The 17,391-nt window shown below is 35.5% G+C and overlaps 2 protein-coding genes across 2 annotated transcripts; both read right to left on the bottom strand.

Moving 5' to 3' along the window:
- Positions 1-7,187: 7,187 nt before the first annotated feature.
- On the bottom strand, positions 7,188-7,830 carry K441DRAFT_653430 (uncharacterized protein). Its single transcript, XM_067647542.1, has one exon. The coding sequence runs from the start codon at positions 7,808-7,810 to the stop codon at positions 7,349-7,351; it is 462 nt and encodes a 153-aa protein (XP_067508518.1). The 5' UTR covers positions 7,811-7,830; the 3' UTR covers positions 7,188-7,348.
- Positions 7,831-8,937: 1,107 nt separating this feature from the next.
- K441DRAFT_703073 (purine and uridine phosphorylase) lies at positions 8,938-10,020 on the bottom strand (the record flags this gene model as incomplete). Its single annotated transcript, XM_067653446.1, has 4 exons — positions 8,938-9,042; positions 9,085-9,240; positions 9,331-9,455; positions 9,540-10,020. 4 exons carry the CDS (start codon positions 10,018-10,020, stop codon positions 8,938-8,940), a joined length of 867 nt encoding a protein of 288 aa, XP_067508517.1.
- Positions 10,021-17,391: the final 7,371 nt, after the last annotated feature.

Genomic DNA, 17,391 nt, shown 5'->3' with positions numbered 1-17,391 from the left:
GGATAGACCGCTAACACCTAGGCACTTAGCAATATTAATATTATTTAGGATTTTTAAGACTTTTTCTGTAGGAATAGGGTATATATTACTAAGAATAGTAACCTAATTACTAGCAATATTTAGGCCGTTATTATTAGTATAGAAGAACCTGTAAGCTTTATAGTGTGTAGGTATTAAACGAGCAACTTAATTGTAAATCTATGGAAATCAAGTGGTATATATACATGAGAAAGGTATAGGCAATAAGATAAAAGGGGAGACTAATACGTAGTCGAAATAGGGTAATATAAGATATACGAGGTATACGAGGGTAGTGCTAACGCTAGTGAATAGGGTAATATGCAAGGTCTAGTAGTTGGTTACAGAACCAGTATAAACAGAAGCTAAGATTATACGTTAACTATAAAAACCTAAAACCAACCTATATTCTTTAGAAGGTAACTTTAATTTAAAATAAAAACCCTAAAACGCTACTCTTCTACCTAGAGGTGCTCTCCCACCTAAAGGTGCTCTCCTACCTAAAGGTACTCTTCCTCTACCTCCGCCACCTTTAGCTTCTCTACTTTAGCTAACTGGTAAGCTTTTATTATAAAAAGTTACAAATCTAATAAGGGTATATTTAGATAAAGAGAAGAAGTTTAAAGGAAAATTATATAATATACTCGGAGTAAAACTATAGGTTTTCTATAACTGTTATAATAAGGTTAAAATTTAATACCACTAGTACCACTACGCTTTCTCTATTATATTAAAGGGATAGGCAGTAATATTCTATTATAACTATATTACGGGTAAAAACTATAGCTTTAATATAATGCTTTAGCTTACTAAAGCCTACTTTAAAACTAATAAGAATTGCTAACTTTATATATCCGAATGGCGGGAGACTATATTTTAGAAAGTTATTACTTTTAACCCAATAAAGACTTATTTAGAGTGCCTTTAACTACTCTTTAATAAACTCCAAAAAATCCAATATAGCCTTACTAAAACTTACTAAAATAAGAACAGTCTAAGGGACTAGATTATCTTAGCCTACTATAGCGTTCCTAAGTATAACTTAGTGCTATATAAACCTATAAATATATTTAAAGGAGTATATACTAAGCTACGCTCCGCTATAGGTACTATAATATAAATATAAAAATCTTAACAGTTTTATACTAAAAGCTTTACCTAACTAAGCGTTTCTAACTAATATAATTATAACTAGACTAACCGAATATATAGTAGCCGTGGTAGGGAATATAGTAAAGGGTATAATTAACGTTAACTATAAAGCAATTATGGAGGTCCTGGCCGTCGAAAACGGACTCTGCACCTGTACGTGGTGACGGCTACGAACCTAAGTCTTCGAAGTTCAGACTCAGAGCCAACGCAGAGACGTCGCACAGCGTGCGGGCAGGACCTGGTGGTGGTTGTGCGTTGTGGGCGGTGGTGAAAAATTTTCAGATGGTGAGATCTCGAAAACCACTACTGTTGGCCCTCTACAAAACGGCTACTACGCTGTTCTCCTACCTAGGGCACCTGTACGATCTAACATGGATGCACGGCATTCAATAACATCCCCCTGACCCCCAATTGAAAGCATCGACGACCTTATATTAACGAACGAACGGACGCGAACGAACGAACGAGCAAATATACGGCCCCTCCTAACCCCTAGGGCGATCGCCCGCGGAGCATGTGGTTACTCGCCATCATCTACCGAGTATTTAGCAGCCTGGATTGCGACCCACGGTTTTCCCTGTCTTCTTTTGACGGAGTGGTGACCCTTAGAAAGGGCCTAGCTGGGGCCTAGGCATAAAAGATACCCAAAATATACAATATCCCGCGCGCTTGGTATTACAGTGGTTAATGGATGAATCCCCTTTACGCCTTTGATGGCTCTAGGGGGGGGAGGCAAGGCGTATATGGTAATGGTCTACAGGAGATAGTATATAGGGGATGGTTAAGATTTGGAACATAAAGTATACAGCAATTAATTGGCAAGGCCTAGCTAGGGCGTAGTAAACCCTAGCTTGGATAAGCTAAGGAAGGAAGCAGTGGTTCCTAAGGAGTTCAAACATCTAAGGAGGATAGGACGTAGCTATAGGCCCGCAGGGCCGCTGCTATGGACGGACATGGCAAATCGGGGTTTTTTATCCTACTGAGGTGGCTTATAGGGTTTTTCCTCCCCTAACATATCAGGGGTTTTTCTTCCTATAAATTTACAAGTTTCCCCTGTGTACGGAGTAGTCTGCGTGGGCCGCATAGGATCCGTATTAGACGTTAAGCAATAAATGAATAATAATTATGGAGGTCCTTATAGAGGTTTATTCTAAAATAATTGCTAAAAAAAGTGCTACGTTTATAAGAAGCCAAATTGCTAGTTAACTAGACACTCCCTTAATAAGCAAAAGAAGGTATATAATAAGTTTATTAGAGTATAAGAAACGTTAAAAATTATAAGGTTATAAGGGGTGCGGCCGAGTAAAGAATTACATTACGTAAGCGCAGGGGTGCGAACACCGAAATGCTGCACCCGCATTTAAACCACTATAACTTATTTAATTTTATATAATAATACACTATACTAAGTATAAATTTATGCCGTAAAGTTGTTATTTCTACCCTTTAATTTACATTTCTCTGTAACTAATAGAAAGGTATTATTTAAGGCCTAATAAAGAATGTAATTACCTAAATCTTTATCCTCCCTCTATATCTTACTTAACTACTCTCTTACTACCTTCTTAGCAGCCTTTAAAGCGCTGTTGCAATTATAGATATTAACCTTATAGTTTAATCTCCCAAAACGCCGCTTAATTAGGTATAAATTAGGTAAATTAAAAGGATAATCTACAAAGAGAATACCTAGCTCTTTAGCTAGATAAAAAAGCTTCCTTTAAGCAGACCTATGTAGAGCTATATTATCCTTAATTAACCACACCTCCTTATTAGGATTAGCCTTTTTAACCGCTATATAGTAAGAATAAAGAAGAGGCTTAAGAATGCGGTTTGTATACTAAGCTATATTTATCCCTTTACCTTTTCTTCTTATAAAAACCTTATATAGATACTCTTAATTAGGCCTATAGAGATAACGTCTTCCTTTTTTAATCCCCTGCTACTTAAGACGCTAATTATCCCTAGCAATCTTATTATTAATCTCCTGTATATAATTATATTCTATAGTACTAGGAATAGATATATTCTCCTACTTCTTCTTAGCCCTTTCTTTAGCCTTCTTATTATTAATAATTACCTCCCACTATAATTTAGCCTGCTACTTATTAGATTTAGGCTCCTAGATAATATAAGGCTGGGGAATAAATGGATCTAAGTATATTATACCCTAAAAAGAGAAGGAGAAATAGGGGGCTCGCGTATAAGTTATATACTTATTAGCATCAGCTCCCTAAGGCCTAAAGACTCTAGCTTTTTCTCCCCTAAATTTGCCTAGCCTAAACTGCTTAAGGCTCTTATTAAAACAGATAAAAATAACATTTCCCTAGGTCTGTTTAATAGTACTTAAATCTTAGGTCTTTTTAATTTATATTAAGAGCTAGCTTATAAGGCCTAATTCCCTATATAATTGGCTTATTATAGAGGGGATCCCAGTGCTTATGGGTGATCTTCTTAATAGTTAATCTGGTAAGCGGTTTATGGCCCAGTTTCTATAAAGGGAGGCTAGCTATAGTGATAGCTAGTACTGCAGCTTCTTTAAATAAATAGTCTTTAAAGCGTAGGATATCTTACCATATTTTATAAGACAACTTACTACTATTTTTTACCTTTAGCTATTGCCTAGGGTGCTTAGTTCTATTTAGTATAGCCAATATATTATAGAAATTGCAATTCCTGGCATCCTCCTCTGCTTTTTAGAAGATCTTAATATATATAGAGTAATTAACCCCAGTTTAACGCTTAATTTTATACCAAGAATCCTTTTTAAAGAGCCTTAAGGTAATTATAGCTGCCTTTATTATATAAGGAGTGTTAATTAAGCCGTATAAGCGGCCGCCGGCGTAGTAAAAGGGCATTTTATAGTGTTGTTTACGCATTTATTAAGAATTAACACTAAAAATATAAGGCTAAGGGCTTCACCGCCTTATATATGCAGGGGAGTTAATTAGTAGGCAGAATATCTACGCTAAACTTAAAGCGATTGGTATGTAATTCTACACTCGGCCGCACCCCTTATAGTACTCCTAACAAAAAATTTAACCTAAGTTTATAATTAATAAGCTAATTAATTAACCTAAAGCTTTAATTTAGAGCCGTATTGTATAGAGCTTAATTAACATATACTAATAGGTATAGATTTATTTCGTAAATCCTATACCTTCATTATGCTTTATAGTAGGGGGTAAGCTTTAGGTAGAGCTTTAATAGAGCCTTATACGGAGCTTTATATAGAGTCTTGCGTAGAGCTACGTGCAGATATATAGATATATAAACGTGCAGCCATTTATTCTGGCGATTAATTATAGAGATATTTATAGAGATAACTGTATAGGCAATTATATAGGCATTTAATTAATTAATTATATGGACGTTTATAGAGCTATGCATAGAGCTATGCATAGAGCTATTTATAGAGCCGTTTATAGAGACATTTGTATAGGCGTTTAGTCAATTAATTAATTAATTATGTAGGCGTTTATATAGGCAATTAATTAATTAATCAACCAATTATATAGGCGTTTATATAGGCGATTATATAGATATTTATAGAGCCGTTTATAAAGCCGTTTATATAGATAATTATAGAGCCTTCCTAGTATATTAGTGCTATATATTAGTAAAGCTTTAGAGCTCTGTATTAGGCTTTAAGTAGAGCTTTAAGTAGAGTTTTAAGCTTAAGGGGGAGATCTCCTTAGACCCCCCCTGCGCACTATATACTTTATTTACTACATAGGCAAAGCTTTTATAGAGGCTTTAGTAGAGCGTTTAGTAGAGCTTTTATAGAGCTTTGTGTAGAGCTTTATATAGCGCTTTATATAGAGCTTCTATAGAGCTATATATAGGTGTAAGAGTATATATATTAGGTCCCGCCGCGCTTGCGACAAGTTCGCAAGCACTCTCAGTCTTTTTGGCCGTATGGCGACGTGGAGGCGGGCCACGTTACAATAGGTATGCATACATTTATACGGGCGATTAATTATAGAGACGTTTATAGAGACAATCGTATAGGCAATTATATAGACGTTTAATTAGTTAATCATATAGACGTTTAATTAGTTAATCATATAGACGTTTAATTAATCGTTCGTATAGGTGTTTAATTAATTAATTATATGGGTGTTTAATTAATCGTTCGTATAGGTGTTTAATTAATTAATTATATGGGTGTTTGTACGGGCGTTTGTATGGGCAATTGTGTAGACGTTTATAGAGCCGTTTATAGAGCCGTTTGTAGAGACAATTATACGGCGATTAATCGTACAGATGTTTGTATGGCCAATTATAGAACCTTCCTAGTATATTAGTACTGCGTATTAGTAGAGCTTTAGAGCTCTGTATTAGGCTTTAAATAGAGCTCCAAGTAGAACTTTAAGCTTAAGGGGAGACCCCCTTGGACCCCCCTGCGCACTACGTACTCCATTTATTGCGTAGGCAGAGCTCTTGCAGAGGCTTTAGTAGAGGCTTTGGTAGAGCTTTTAGTAGAGCTTTTAGTAGAGCTTTTGCAGAGCTTTGTACGGAGGTTTGTGCAGAGCTTTTATAGAGCTTTGTACGGAGGTTTATGCAGAGCTTTTGTAGAGCTTTAGTAGAGCTCTATGCAGAGCTTTGATAGAGCCTTATGTAGAGCTTTAATAGAGCTTGTATTTAGGCTTGTTTTTAAAGGCCTTATAAACGACTTTGTATAGAGCTTCGAGCAGAGCTTTATATAGGCGTTTGTGCAGGCGTTTATGCAGGCGTTCGTGTAGACGTTCGTGCAGGCGTTTGTATAGACGTTCGTATGGACGATTGTATAGGCGATTGTAGACGTTCGTGGAGACGTTTATAGACACTCGTAGAGACGTTTATACGGGCGTCTGATTAATTGTATAGGCGTCTGATTGATTGATTGTATGGATGTTTGATTAATCGATCGTATGGGTGTTCGTACGGGCGATCGTGTAGATGTTTGTAGAGCCGTTTATAGAGCCGTTTGTACGGACGATTATACAGCCAATTGTAGAGCCGTCGTAGAGGTGTTTGTAGAGGCGTTCATCGAGATGATTGTGAGACTTCCTAGTATATTAGTGCTGCGTATTAGTAGAGCTTTGGAGCTCCGTATAGGGCTTCAAGTAAAGCTTCGAGCAGAGCTTTGAGCAGAGCTTCAAGGGGGAGACCCCCTTGGACCCCCCTGCGCACTGCGTGCTCCATTTACTACGTGGCCAGTACACTAAGTAGGCAGAGGTGCTGCAAAGCCTTTGGTAGAGCTTTTGGTAAAGCTTTTGTAGAGCTTTGTGTAGAGCTTTTGCAGGGCTTTGGTAGAGCTTAATACAGAGCTTTTGCAGAGCTTTAGTTAAACTTAATGTTTTGAAGTTCGTCACGTGTATTTTGCAGGTAGATACCGCCCGCGGCTTTTTTTAGACTAATTAAAAGCTGGCTTGGCAAAGTTTGAAATCTGGGACCCGAAAATATAGACCACTCGTACCTTGGGTTAATAATAACGTTTAATTAAAAATATATAACCACCTAGCTAAGTAACCTCTTATATTTTTAATTTAGAGGTATTAATAGAGTCGAGAATTTCTAATTCTACTTTTAAAGCTATATTTTATACGATAATAAAGAAAAAGAAGGCGACTGGGGATTTATTTGGGGTATGCCAAGACTTATCGCGATACGACGTAATGGATATCCTTATCGCGATAAGATTTATCCAAAACCACCCTGATCACGAGTACAAGCGGTACCCGGACACGAGCCTATAGGAACAGCTGATCAAAAGTGGTAATCACTGTGTGGGAAACAACCCCGGGCTCATAACTGTCGACCTGAAAATAAGGTCAGGAAAGGAGGTGTAAGCTTTGCAGTGTGAAGGATTGAATAAGCGACTTAATTGTAAATCTATGGAAATCAAGTGATATATATACATGAGAAAGGTGTAGACAATAAGTGGGTAATTGACTGAGTCGGTGACCGAGTCGGTGACCGAGTCAAGGTTTATACGGTGACACGAGACAAGACAGGGTAGTGTTTTGGTAGGGTACCGTAGTCGGTTACAGGAGGACTCGTGTAAAGATTGATCTATGAAGAAATAGAGGCTATATATATGAGGGGGAGAGGAGTACAGGCAACTGAGACATCCAGATTCCGTTCGACACAAGTGTTACTGTCCGTATCCTAGCCGGTCAAACCGTCCTATCAATGACTAAATCGCTTGCTCAACTCGGTCGAGTACGTTAAGTCCCTCTTTCGCCATAAATGCGTTCAGCAGTAGAGTCGATAAGATTAGATCGGCTTCAATATTTGCGATTTCGGCTTTTCCACTAGCCCCCCATTTGAAGCTATCCCAGTCGCTAGGACGGATCCTTTGGAAACTGTGATATTTTGCTAGTAACGCCTCTACTTTCGTTAGGCTAGCCTCGCAGCTCACGATAAAATTTTTCAGACGCGTTGATTTGTTCCTTGCTATGTAATCTCCGCGATTGACGACGGACCGAGGATTTTTAACAAGATCAGAATTGACTCCTTCGAGAACAATCATCATGCCTTGCACATGCTTCGAAAGGGTACGAAAATCTTCTCCGGCCTGTGTGCAGGCATTGTAGAGGTCGTAGGCGCTTTTGAGGACACGGACAATACCAAATGCAGAGCTAATTGGGTCACCCATTTTGATAGGCGATGATAATTCGGCCCTTATAGCTAGGAGCTGCGCCTCGCACTCCCTTAGAGCGACTAGGCAATCCTCCTCCGGGAGACCGCAAACTGTTGCAAGATATGCTGCTAGGCGTTCGGGATCGCCCAAATCCTGCATGCTTAGCGTAGCTAGACCCGCTACCATCTTACCTTTCCCAGCCTTTTGGATCTGGAAACTAGTGTCAATAACCTACACACGGCTATAACGGCTAATATCGTCGTCGTTATTCTGTGGTTTTAGTGGTCTAGGTCTTAGTAAGGGCGCTAGAACTTTATGCTTTCCCTTAGGAGTTACTTGAGGGACTGCTGTCCTTGGCTGAGGCTAAGAATCTTCCTCTAGGACAGGTATCTCTTGGATTTCCTTAATACGGCGATACGTTAAAGCGCATACATGGCTATACTATATCTAAGTTAAGCAGTTCCAATATAATAACAGTTAGGAATACCTACTATGTTACTTATATTTTAGGATCACCAATATTCTTGGAATGGTATACTGGACATTATATAGATAATATATTCCGTCGGCGGAATATCATAGCCATATTAAGGCGTTGGCCAGGCTACTGGAGTTAGTATACTAGCATACACCTCCTTTAGCCTAGGAGACCTACCCTTATAAGCGATTTCCAAGGTTTTGTAAGATTAAGGATTTGCCCAGAATAGTGGTCCTTAAGGTACTATTCCCCTCGCTTTATCTTTCCTAACCCAAGGTCTTTAAACTTCTCCTTTAGAATTTTGGTGAAGAGCTAGATATACGTTAGCGTCCCTATACTACGTCAAGGCTGCAATAAAGCGTCTTTGCGGACCTCTACAGAACCTATTGTGTCTAAAAAAAAGGGTATAGGTCGATTCCGCGCATCAATTACCATCACAGGGTCTTGATACTTGATTTGGGGAGGCAGGCCTTAAGCTAGTTGGCTTATAAGAATAGTTAACTAATTTGGTTCTGGCAGTCCTATAATATTGTTCCCTTGTTATAATCTCGCAATATTATAACCTAGGATACTGTTTTGGAGCATATTGGACGCATCAGCTCGTTCTAAGGCACTAGCAGTGTTAGTTTAGATTTTGTAATCTTACTAGTAGGTTCAAAGAAATTTAGAACCCACCGTCACGCATAGCCGGCGCCAACGGTTTGTCTTCTTGGATAAGACGTTCTAGAAGAACCTTTGTAACGGAAGACGCGGTAGCAGCAGCAAAATTCTACCATTTCTTATTTTTATGACTGTCAGCATAGTCGCATACTCCTTTAATAATAATGCAACAAGGCAGCTCTTCCCAGACGCCTACTGCCTCCATCTCGAATGCAATAACACCTTCTTTCCTTGCAATTGTATCTCGGTCTTCCCTAGACTTTATAACTATATCACCTAACGCAATAGGCCCGACATAGATGGCAGGCTTTTATGCTTCGTTGATATTATTAGGCTCTAGCTGTTGTTTTATCTTAAGTCGTTCCCTTGGCACCAAGCGCCTTTTATCGCATCCCACCTCCTCGCAAGATAGGTTAAAGGACTCGTCGCAGACATGGCTGGGTGTTCTACGGTACTCCCTACCGTGTGTATAATTCGATTCAAATAGCTTATCCTCAGCCGTCCCAGGGTAGTTGTATTTACCTCAACCCCCCCTCCGTTTCGCGGCTATTGCCTAGAGCTCTTTAAGGAAGCTCGCAGTTCTTCGATAAAGCAGTTCTATGCTACGGTCCGTCTTAAACATAACTAATAAGTTCCGGACCTCCTTATTTGGCTTGCTAAGGTTATCCTTAATGGTATCTTTCCGTATAAACCCATTAGGATATCGCCTGCTAAAGTCATATTGGACGATAGTCTTGCTAATAACCACATTGCCTAGCAAGATTTCCTTAGCGCCAACGCGAGGCACCCTGCCGCAGATTCCAACAAGGAGAACAAGCCACAGCCCACTATAGCTTAGCCGTAAGCTATGGGCTGCGCTGGTAGCGTTGGTTTTACCTATGTGAGAAAGCAGAGCCAGGACGACGTTATACTTGCCAATGCGACCAGTCGTGTAGTAATTGTGGTCTCCAGTCGCTTTCCCGTACGGGTCGCCATCTTCATCCCAAAATTCGTCAAAGATAAGGGAAACAGCGTCGTATTCTGGTGGTAATGCGCAAATTATCCCAATCTCGAAGTCTTTGCGCCCAGAGGGTCGCCGAACAGCCATGCCGGCGGCGGAGGGCTCGTGCTTAGGAAGCCGTTCTTAATAGATTGTCTTGTCGTACGGTAACTCGGAGTGAGTGGCGGCCGAGGATGTAGCTCCCTACAGGGTCTGTGTCGAGAGGTCGGTAAGTTGTTAACCCTGTGTCATGGTTTCGCGGGGTGCAGTCACGGAAAAGTTGAACGTGGTCACCGCCGGCAAAAGGTCGGCGGTACTAGGAGTTCTCAGTGCTGGCACCGATAGTGGTTACAGGTCGGCTAGGCCACGCTAAAAGGTCGGCCTACCATAAGCGCTAATGCACAATCCCTGTACGGGGCAGCCCCAGCTCAAAATACAAAGTCGTATGGTCAACCGAGCCTAAATCGCTTATTCTACCACACAACTTACCTCCTAATTAAAATTAATTATTATAAGTAACTAGTTATAATATATTTAGAACGTATTTAGAACGTATTTAAAATATATTTAGAATATATTTAGAATATATTTAGAACGTATTTAGAATATATTTAATATATATTCTAATTTAAATAATTTTTTTAGGCCTATAAAATAGTATCTTAGAGTTAAATATAGCTATAAAATTTAATTAAGTTTCTAATATATTTTAATCTAATTTTAGGTACTTTTTAATTTAGTTTTAAATATATATAATCTAAAGTTCTTTTATTATATTTTTAACTAAGAATTATTTAAGCTCTTTAGGTACTGTTAGTTACACAAGGGGATATTATATAGCTACGGTTCGTAGATAGTATAATGATTATTATTCTTATATATGTCAGGGAGGGCAAGGAGCTTAAGGCTCCTCGCCACGCTACTGCCGCGGCGACACGTGACGGCAACTTGCCGCACGTAACGGCAACTTGCTACCTATAATGGCAATTTGCCTTATATAGTAACCACTTGCCTTTATTCCCAACACTAGCAACTCTTCTTTTATAGTTGCCATCTATATATATATATACCGCTTAACTAGCGTAGCAAATATCAATCCTCTTTACTTACTATTGCCATTATAATATAAGTCTCGCTATCCCAAAATTTGCCTCTTAGCACGTAGTGCTTTCTTACTTAGGAGTTATAGGTAGATATCTTATTTAGAGGGCCGCTAAGGCGCTAGTAATAAGCAAGCTAATAGCAATTTTCTATCCTAGGGATGAAAAATCCTAATTAGCTAAGTTAAGTTAGGGTCTATAGAATGTTATACTTTAAAAAGTCTTAGCAAGAGAATCTAACTAATTAGATAACTTTAACCGCCGGTTAAAGTTCCTNGATATCTTAANACCTTANATAACTAAGAANTTTTTAGGGACTCCCTTTTAACCTAACCTTTAACTTATATATGTAAAGTATTTATATTAATAAACGTCTCTAGTGCCTTATTTAGGTTTGCCTTTATTATTATATCTACCGAGTTATTTTAGCTATTAATTTATTAAATTTTAAAGAATTCTTAACGCTCGTAGGATTGCTAAAGTGCTATAATATTAATTATAAGGCGCTTCTCCTTTGTAGTACTAAGCTTAACTAAATACTTATAGAGGGAATATAAGTTAGTATATATAATTATAGGGATAACAGGAAATTTAAGTTAATCTATAATTATCTTTAGGGTAGTTCTAATTGCAATTACTATATTAACTTCGCCAACTATTCTATATATCTCTAACGCTAAAATACTTTAGGTAACGCGCTTACTCTTAGTTAAGCTCTAATAAATAAAATTACCATGGATTATAAAGTTATTCTCTCTAGTAAATTTATTTATAATAATAATCTTATATCCTAACTAGGAGCTAAAATCTTTATTATTTATAAACGATTTATTAATAAATATAAAGAGCTTAGTAATAGGAAGATTAATAGGCATATAGAGTAGTCCCTAATTAAGATAGTTTATTTACCAGAAAAGACGCTTATTTAGGGCAAGGATATTATCCTTAGTTAGTTCCTAGTATTAGGCGGTAATAGAGAGATTAAATAAAGCCTTAGGTTAATAGATAGAAGCAATATAAGCTCTATAAGCGCGTTACTCCATATATCCTTACTTTAGAGAATTAGCGTTAATAACGTTAATCTTCTTACTTTAACCCTTCTGGCGTAGAGCAATAGAATCCTTATTTAGGGAGAGGATGCATCCGTTAAAGAGTAATAGTGTTATTAAACTAAGCTTTTTTTTGGCTTTACTATAAGATTTGCCTTTACTAGCTCGTCTTCTTTAAGAGCTAAGAATTGGTTGTCTCCTAAAATAATTATATTATTAGTTTGTATGCCGATAATTCTAAATAGAGTTCCCGTAGTTATAATAAGGAAGTAGGGATTAAATATAGAAGTAGTTATTAAAAGCTTCTCTTTATAGTGCTTGCTATAGGTAGCCCACTAGTAAGTTCCTATCTCTGCGATCCTATATAATGGCTTAAGTATAACTATAATCGTATCTTTAGGATACTAGTAGCGAATTTACTCTAAAAGGTATGCTAATATTAAGTGCTAAAGGTACGTCTCTAATTAGGTATAGGCTTAAGTAATATCTCGTAAATAAACCGCCATTCTATTCTTTATTAAGGAGGGAGCTAGCGTAATAATAACTTACTAACTAGCTTGTTAAATCATAGGAGACTACATAAGAATTACCTCCTTACTATTATTGTTATAGCCTTAGATAATAAGCCTTAATTTCTTAAATAGGGCGTTAGTAGCTTTACCCTTAATCTTATTAACCATTCTTAACTTAAAGATGCGAACTCCATTAAACTTAGTAGGGTTATACTTCTTAAATTTAAAGACTTCTCTTATAATAAGACTATCGATCTCCTACTTATCGGATGCTTAGAAAGGAGCTCTAGAGGTTATAATACAACCTTCCTTTCGGAGTTGTTTTACGAGCTTAAAGTTAGCCTTCTCCTTAGCTGTTATAAAGGCCATTAATAACTTAACTTTATTCTTAATGGCGGCAACAAATTGTTCTTTAAAATTAATAAGATATTGGCGATTTTGTGATCCCTTTAGGCGACCTCTGCCGCATTATAGTTATGGCGCATCTACTATAATTATATTAGAATTATAGTTGTCTTCTAAAGTATATTAATTATAGTTCTCTTCTAGGGTATTTTCTAGGGCATCTTATAAAGGCTTGGAATTATTATCTTTATAATAAGGCTTAATAACAGTTAAACGGAATTAAGTAGGTCCGTAAGGTATCTAAATAATATAAGTTTAACCATTAATTATAATAAGTTAGTGTGGGCCTAACTATCCTCCCTTTTTACGCTATACGCGTACCTTAAACTAGAGTGGCAGATCGAGCGTAGTTAAGGTATTTAGGCTATTTCTTATTCCTAGTATATTGTTAACCTGGCGTATAGCATAGAGATATTATACCTCCTTTATTACCTTATAAATAGCCTTAGCTTATTATATAATGGAGGGAGATAGTAGAGAATTGTTAGTTATTTAAGAGTAGGCGCCAAAGACTAGTAATGTAGGTACGAGTCTATCTAGGCTAGCGGAATTATTAATAGCTTTAACAGCTATTTATAAAGTAAGTTTTTTACTAGCGTCCTTTAGTTCTAAAGAGATAATCTTATATACGCGGCGTAATAGCGCATAATATTGTTCCACTTTTTTAATACTATTATATGCCTTAATAGGGACCTCCTTAACCTTAATTGCTATTACCTTTATCTATTATCGAAACTCTATAAATAAGAAGTTCTTTTTTATATTGTAGACAATTTAATTAGGGGGTCCTAAATAGATATTAATCTAGCATAACTAAAGGGTCTCCTATATATTTCTAGCTAATATATCTTTTAAGAAACACACGGCTTAGAAGGAGGTTAAGAAGTTAATAACTTAGAGTACTGGCTTGCTGCTAAGATATATAACGTTAATAATAATATAGAAGTTAAAGTTGTAGTTATCCTTAAGGGTAAACTTAAATTAGCTAGGGGACTTCTAGTTTATTTAGTAGTAATAGTAATACTTTATAAGATACTTAATTACCTTAACCTTAACTTTATAGCCTACTTATTAAAGAACCCTAAGTAATTAATAAATAGATAGGTGGCTAAAATAACGGTATAGTTAGCGTAATTCCAACTTAGTTAAGTAGCTTTAAGCAATACTCTTTTCTAGTTAATAAAGGAGTAACTAGGGGTAACCCTATTTACGTATAATGGGCACTTAATTATCTTCCTAAATAAGTATATTCTTAAGGTTGTTAAGCCTAATACCTAACTTATCTATATCTTTAATGCAAAATAGAAATAGAGTGTTTGTAGGAATAATATAAAAACTGATATACCCTAAGGGGGTTTAAACCCTAATTGTGCCGAGAGAGATTATAGTACCTTTACTAAAACAAATCGTATACTAGCCTGCCGTTAAATAGTTAATCTAAATAGAGCTATTAAGCTGCTAAAGGGCTCGAACTTAAGGTTCTCCTACTATAAATACTCCTGCGGCTTTAGTATCCGGCATAATACTATAAAAGATGTTCGCTAAGTATCTATTATTAAAGGAAAACGCAAAGCTCTTCTTTAGCTTATTAAAGATATCTAACTTCGTAATAGAATAGAGCGTAGATTAGTTATTAAGGATAGCGATAGTTTATATGCCATTTACCTTACTATACTTAGTAAAGTATTAGTTAGGTAAGTAGTCCTTAATTTCTATATTTATAAAAAGCTGTTTGGTCTTATTAACCTTACCCTTAAGGTCTTCTACGCCTTTATATTAAACTAGGAAGCTTTAGAAGTAGGCTATAATAACCTTATAATTTTTAACATTTTTTATACTCTGACGGAACTTATTATATACCTCTTTTTGCTTATTAAGGGAGTATCTAGTTAACTAGTAATTTAGCTTCTTATAAATATAGTATTTCTTTTAGCAATTACTTTAAAATAAACCTCTATAAGGACCTCTATAATTACCTTATAGTTAACGTTAATTATACCCTCTTTTATATTTCCTACCGCGGCTACTATATATTTAATTAGTCTAGTTATAATTATATTAATTAGGAATACTTAGTTAGGTAGGGTTTTTAGTATAGAACTATTAAGATTCTTATATTTATATTATAGTACCTACGGCAGAGCGTAGCTTAGCATATACTTCTTTAAACGTATTTATAGGTTTATATAGCGCTAAGTTATACTTAGGAACGCCACGGCATGCTAAGATAACCTAGTCCCTTAGGCTGTTCTTATTTTAGTAAGTTTTAGTAAGGCTATATTAGATTTTCTAGAGTTTATTAAAGAGTAGTTAAAGGCACTCTAAATAAGTCTTTATTAGGTTAGAAGTAATAACTCTCTAAAATATAGTCTCCCGCTATTTAGATATATAAAGTTAGCGATTCTTATTAGTCTTAAAGTGGGCTTTAGTAAGCTAAAGCATTATATTAAAGTTATAGTTTTTACCCGTAATATAGTTATAATAGAATATTACCGCCCGTCCCTTTAATATAATAGAGAAAGCGTAATAGTACTAGTGGTGTTAAATTCTAACCTTATTACAACAGTTATAAAAAACCTATAGTTTTACTCTAAGTATATTGTATAGTTCTTCTCCAAACTTCTTCTCTTCGTCTAAATATACCTTTATTAGATTTATAACTTCTTATAGTAAAGGCTTACCGGTTAGCTAGAGTAAAGGAGGTAGAGGCGGAGCAACTCTAAGTAAAAGAGTACCTCTAGGTAGGAGAGTAGCTTTAGGTAGAGAGTTAGCGTTCTAGGGGTTTTAATATAAATTAAAGTTGCCTTCTAAAGAATATAGGTTGTTTTTAGGTTTCCGTAGTTAATGTATAATCTTAGCTTCCGTCTATATTAGTTCTTCTATATTAGTAATAACGGCCTAAATATTACTAGTAATTAGGTTATTATTCTTAGTAATATATACCCTATTCCTATAGAGGAAGTCTTAAAAGTTTTAAACAATATTAACATTGCCAAGTGCCTAGGTATTAGTAGTCTATCCTATAAAATCTTCCCTAAAATACTCCTATAGTTATAAGTTGGCGTAGTATTTATTTTAGTAGAATATAATATAGTATAGGAGAAAGCCGTTAACTTATTTTGCGGTATAAGTTATTATATTAAAGGCGAATTCGTCCCAATCTTTATTAATAAGTTTTACGTACTTAGCTACCCTTAGTAGTAAGAAGTCTTTCTAGTTATTTAAGGTAGGCGTAGCCATATTTTTAGAGGGAGGGAAGTGTTATTAGTATAGGGATTGTCGTTTAGTACACGTTCGTAATGTGTATTTATTGTTTAGTACGCGTTTATTGTTTAATATATATTTATAACGTATATTTGCGGTTATAGGGCTTAGGACTAGTTCTAGCCTTAAATTATAAAGATTTATAAAGCGTGTTATTCTACGTAATAGATATAAAAATCTATAATCTTAAAAAGGCTTAGGACCAGTTCTAGCCTTTAGATTCTTAGATTTATAGAAGAGTTCTATTTAAGGTTTAGGACTAGTTCTAACCTTAAAAGATAGCTTCCTCTAGCACGAGTAGCACTAGTATAGTGGCTTGTCTCTTCTTAGTGGAATACTTAGCTATTTTATAGTATAATAGTAAAGTTAACTACTAATTAGTGTTGGTTATATAAGGGGATATTATATAGCTATGGTTCGTAGATAGTATAATAATTATTATTCTTATATATATTAGGGAGGGCGAGGAGCTTAAGGCTCCTCGCCACGCTACTGCCGCGGCGATACGTGACGGCAACTTGCCACCCGTAATGGCAATTTGCCTTATATGGTGACTACTTGCCTTTATTCCTAACAGGTACTAAATAAAAGTTATATTTATTATATTTATTTAAAAAGTATATATAAATAAGTTTATAATATTTAAATATAATATAAACTAGCTAAATATATATTCCTAAGCTAATAATANTAGNTCTTTAAATATAAANGGNAAAAAATAAAAATTTATAAATACCCTTAAANTTTTTAANTTTTTTTAAAAGATATAAGGTCTAATATAAAGTAAGTAAATAGCATAGTTATAAGTCGGCTAAACTATGTTAAAAGGTTAGCTTACTATAAGCGCTAATATATAATCCCTATATAGGGTAGCCTTAACTTAAAATATAAAGTTATATAGTTAACTAAGCCTAAATCGCTTATCCTACTATATAACTTACCTCTTAATTAAAATTAATTATTATAAATAACTAGCTAGAATATGTTTAGAATATGTTTAAAATATATTTAGAATATATTTAGAATATATTTACTATATATTTACTATATATTCTAATTTAAAATACTTCCTTTTAGTAATAATTAAAATTAAAAAAATTTAAGCTATAAAATAGTATATTAGAGTTAAATATAGCTATAAAAGTAAAT

Source organism: Cenococcum geophilum, assembly GCF_001692895.1.
Source record: "Cenococcum geophilum 1.58 unplaced genomic scaffold K441scaffold_5, whole genome shotgun sequence".
Lineage (NCBI taxonomy): Eukaryota > Fungi > Ascomycota > Dothideomycetes > Gloniales > Gloniaceae > Cenococcum > Cenococcum geophilum.
The sequence above is the reverse complement of the archived record's forward strand: the minus strand, read 5'-3'. Positions and strand labels throughout refer to the sequence as shown.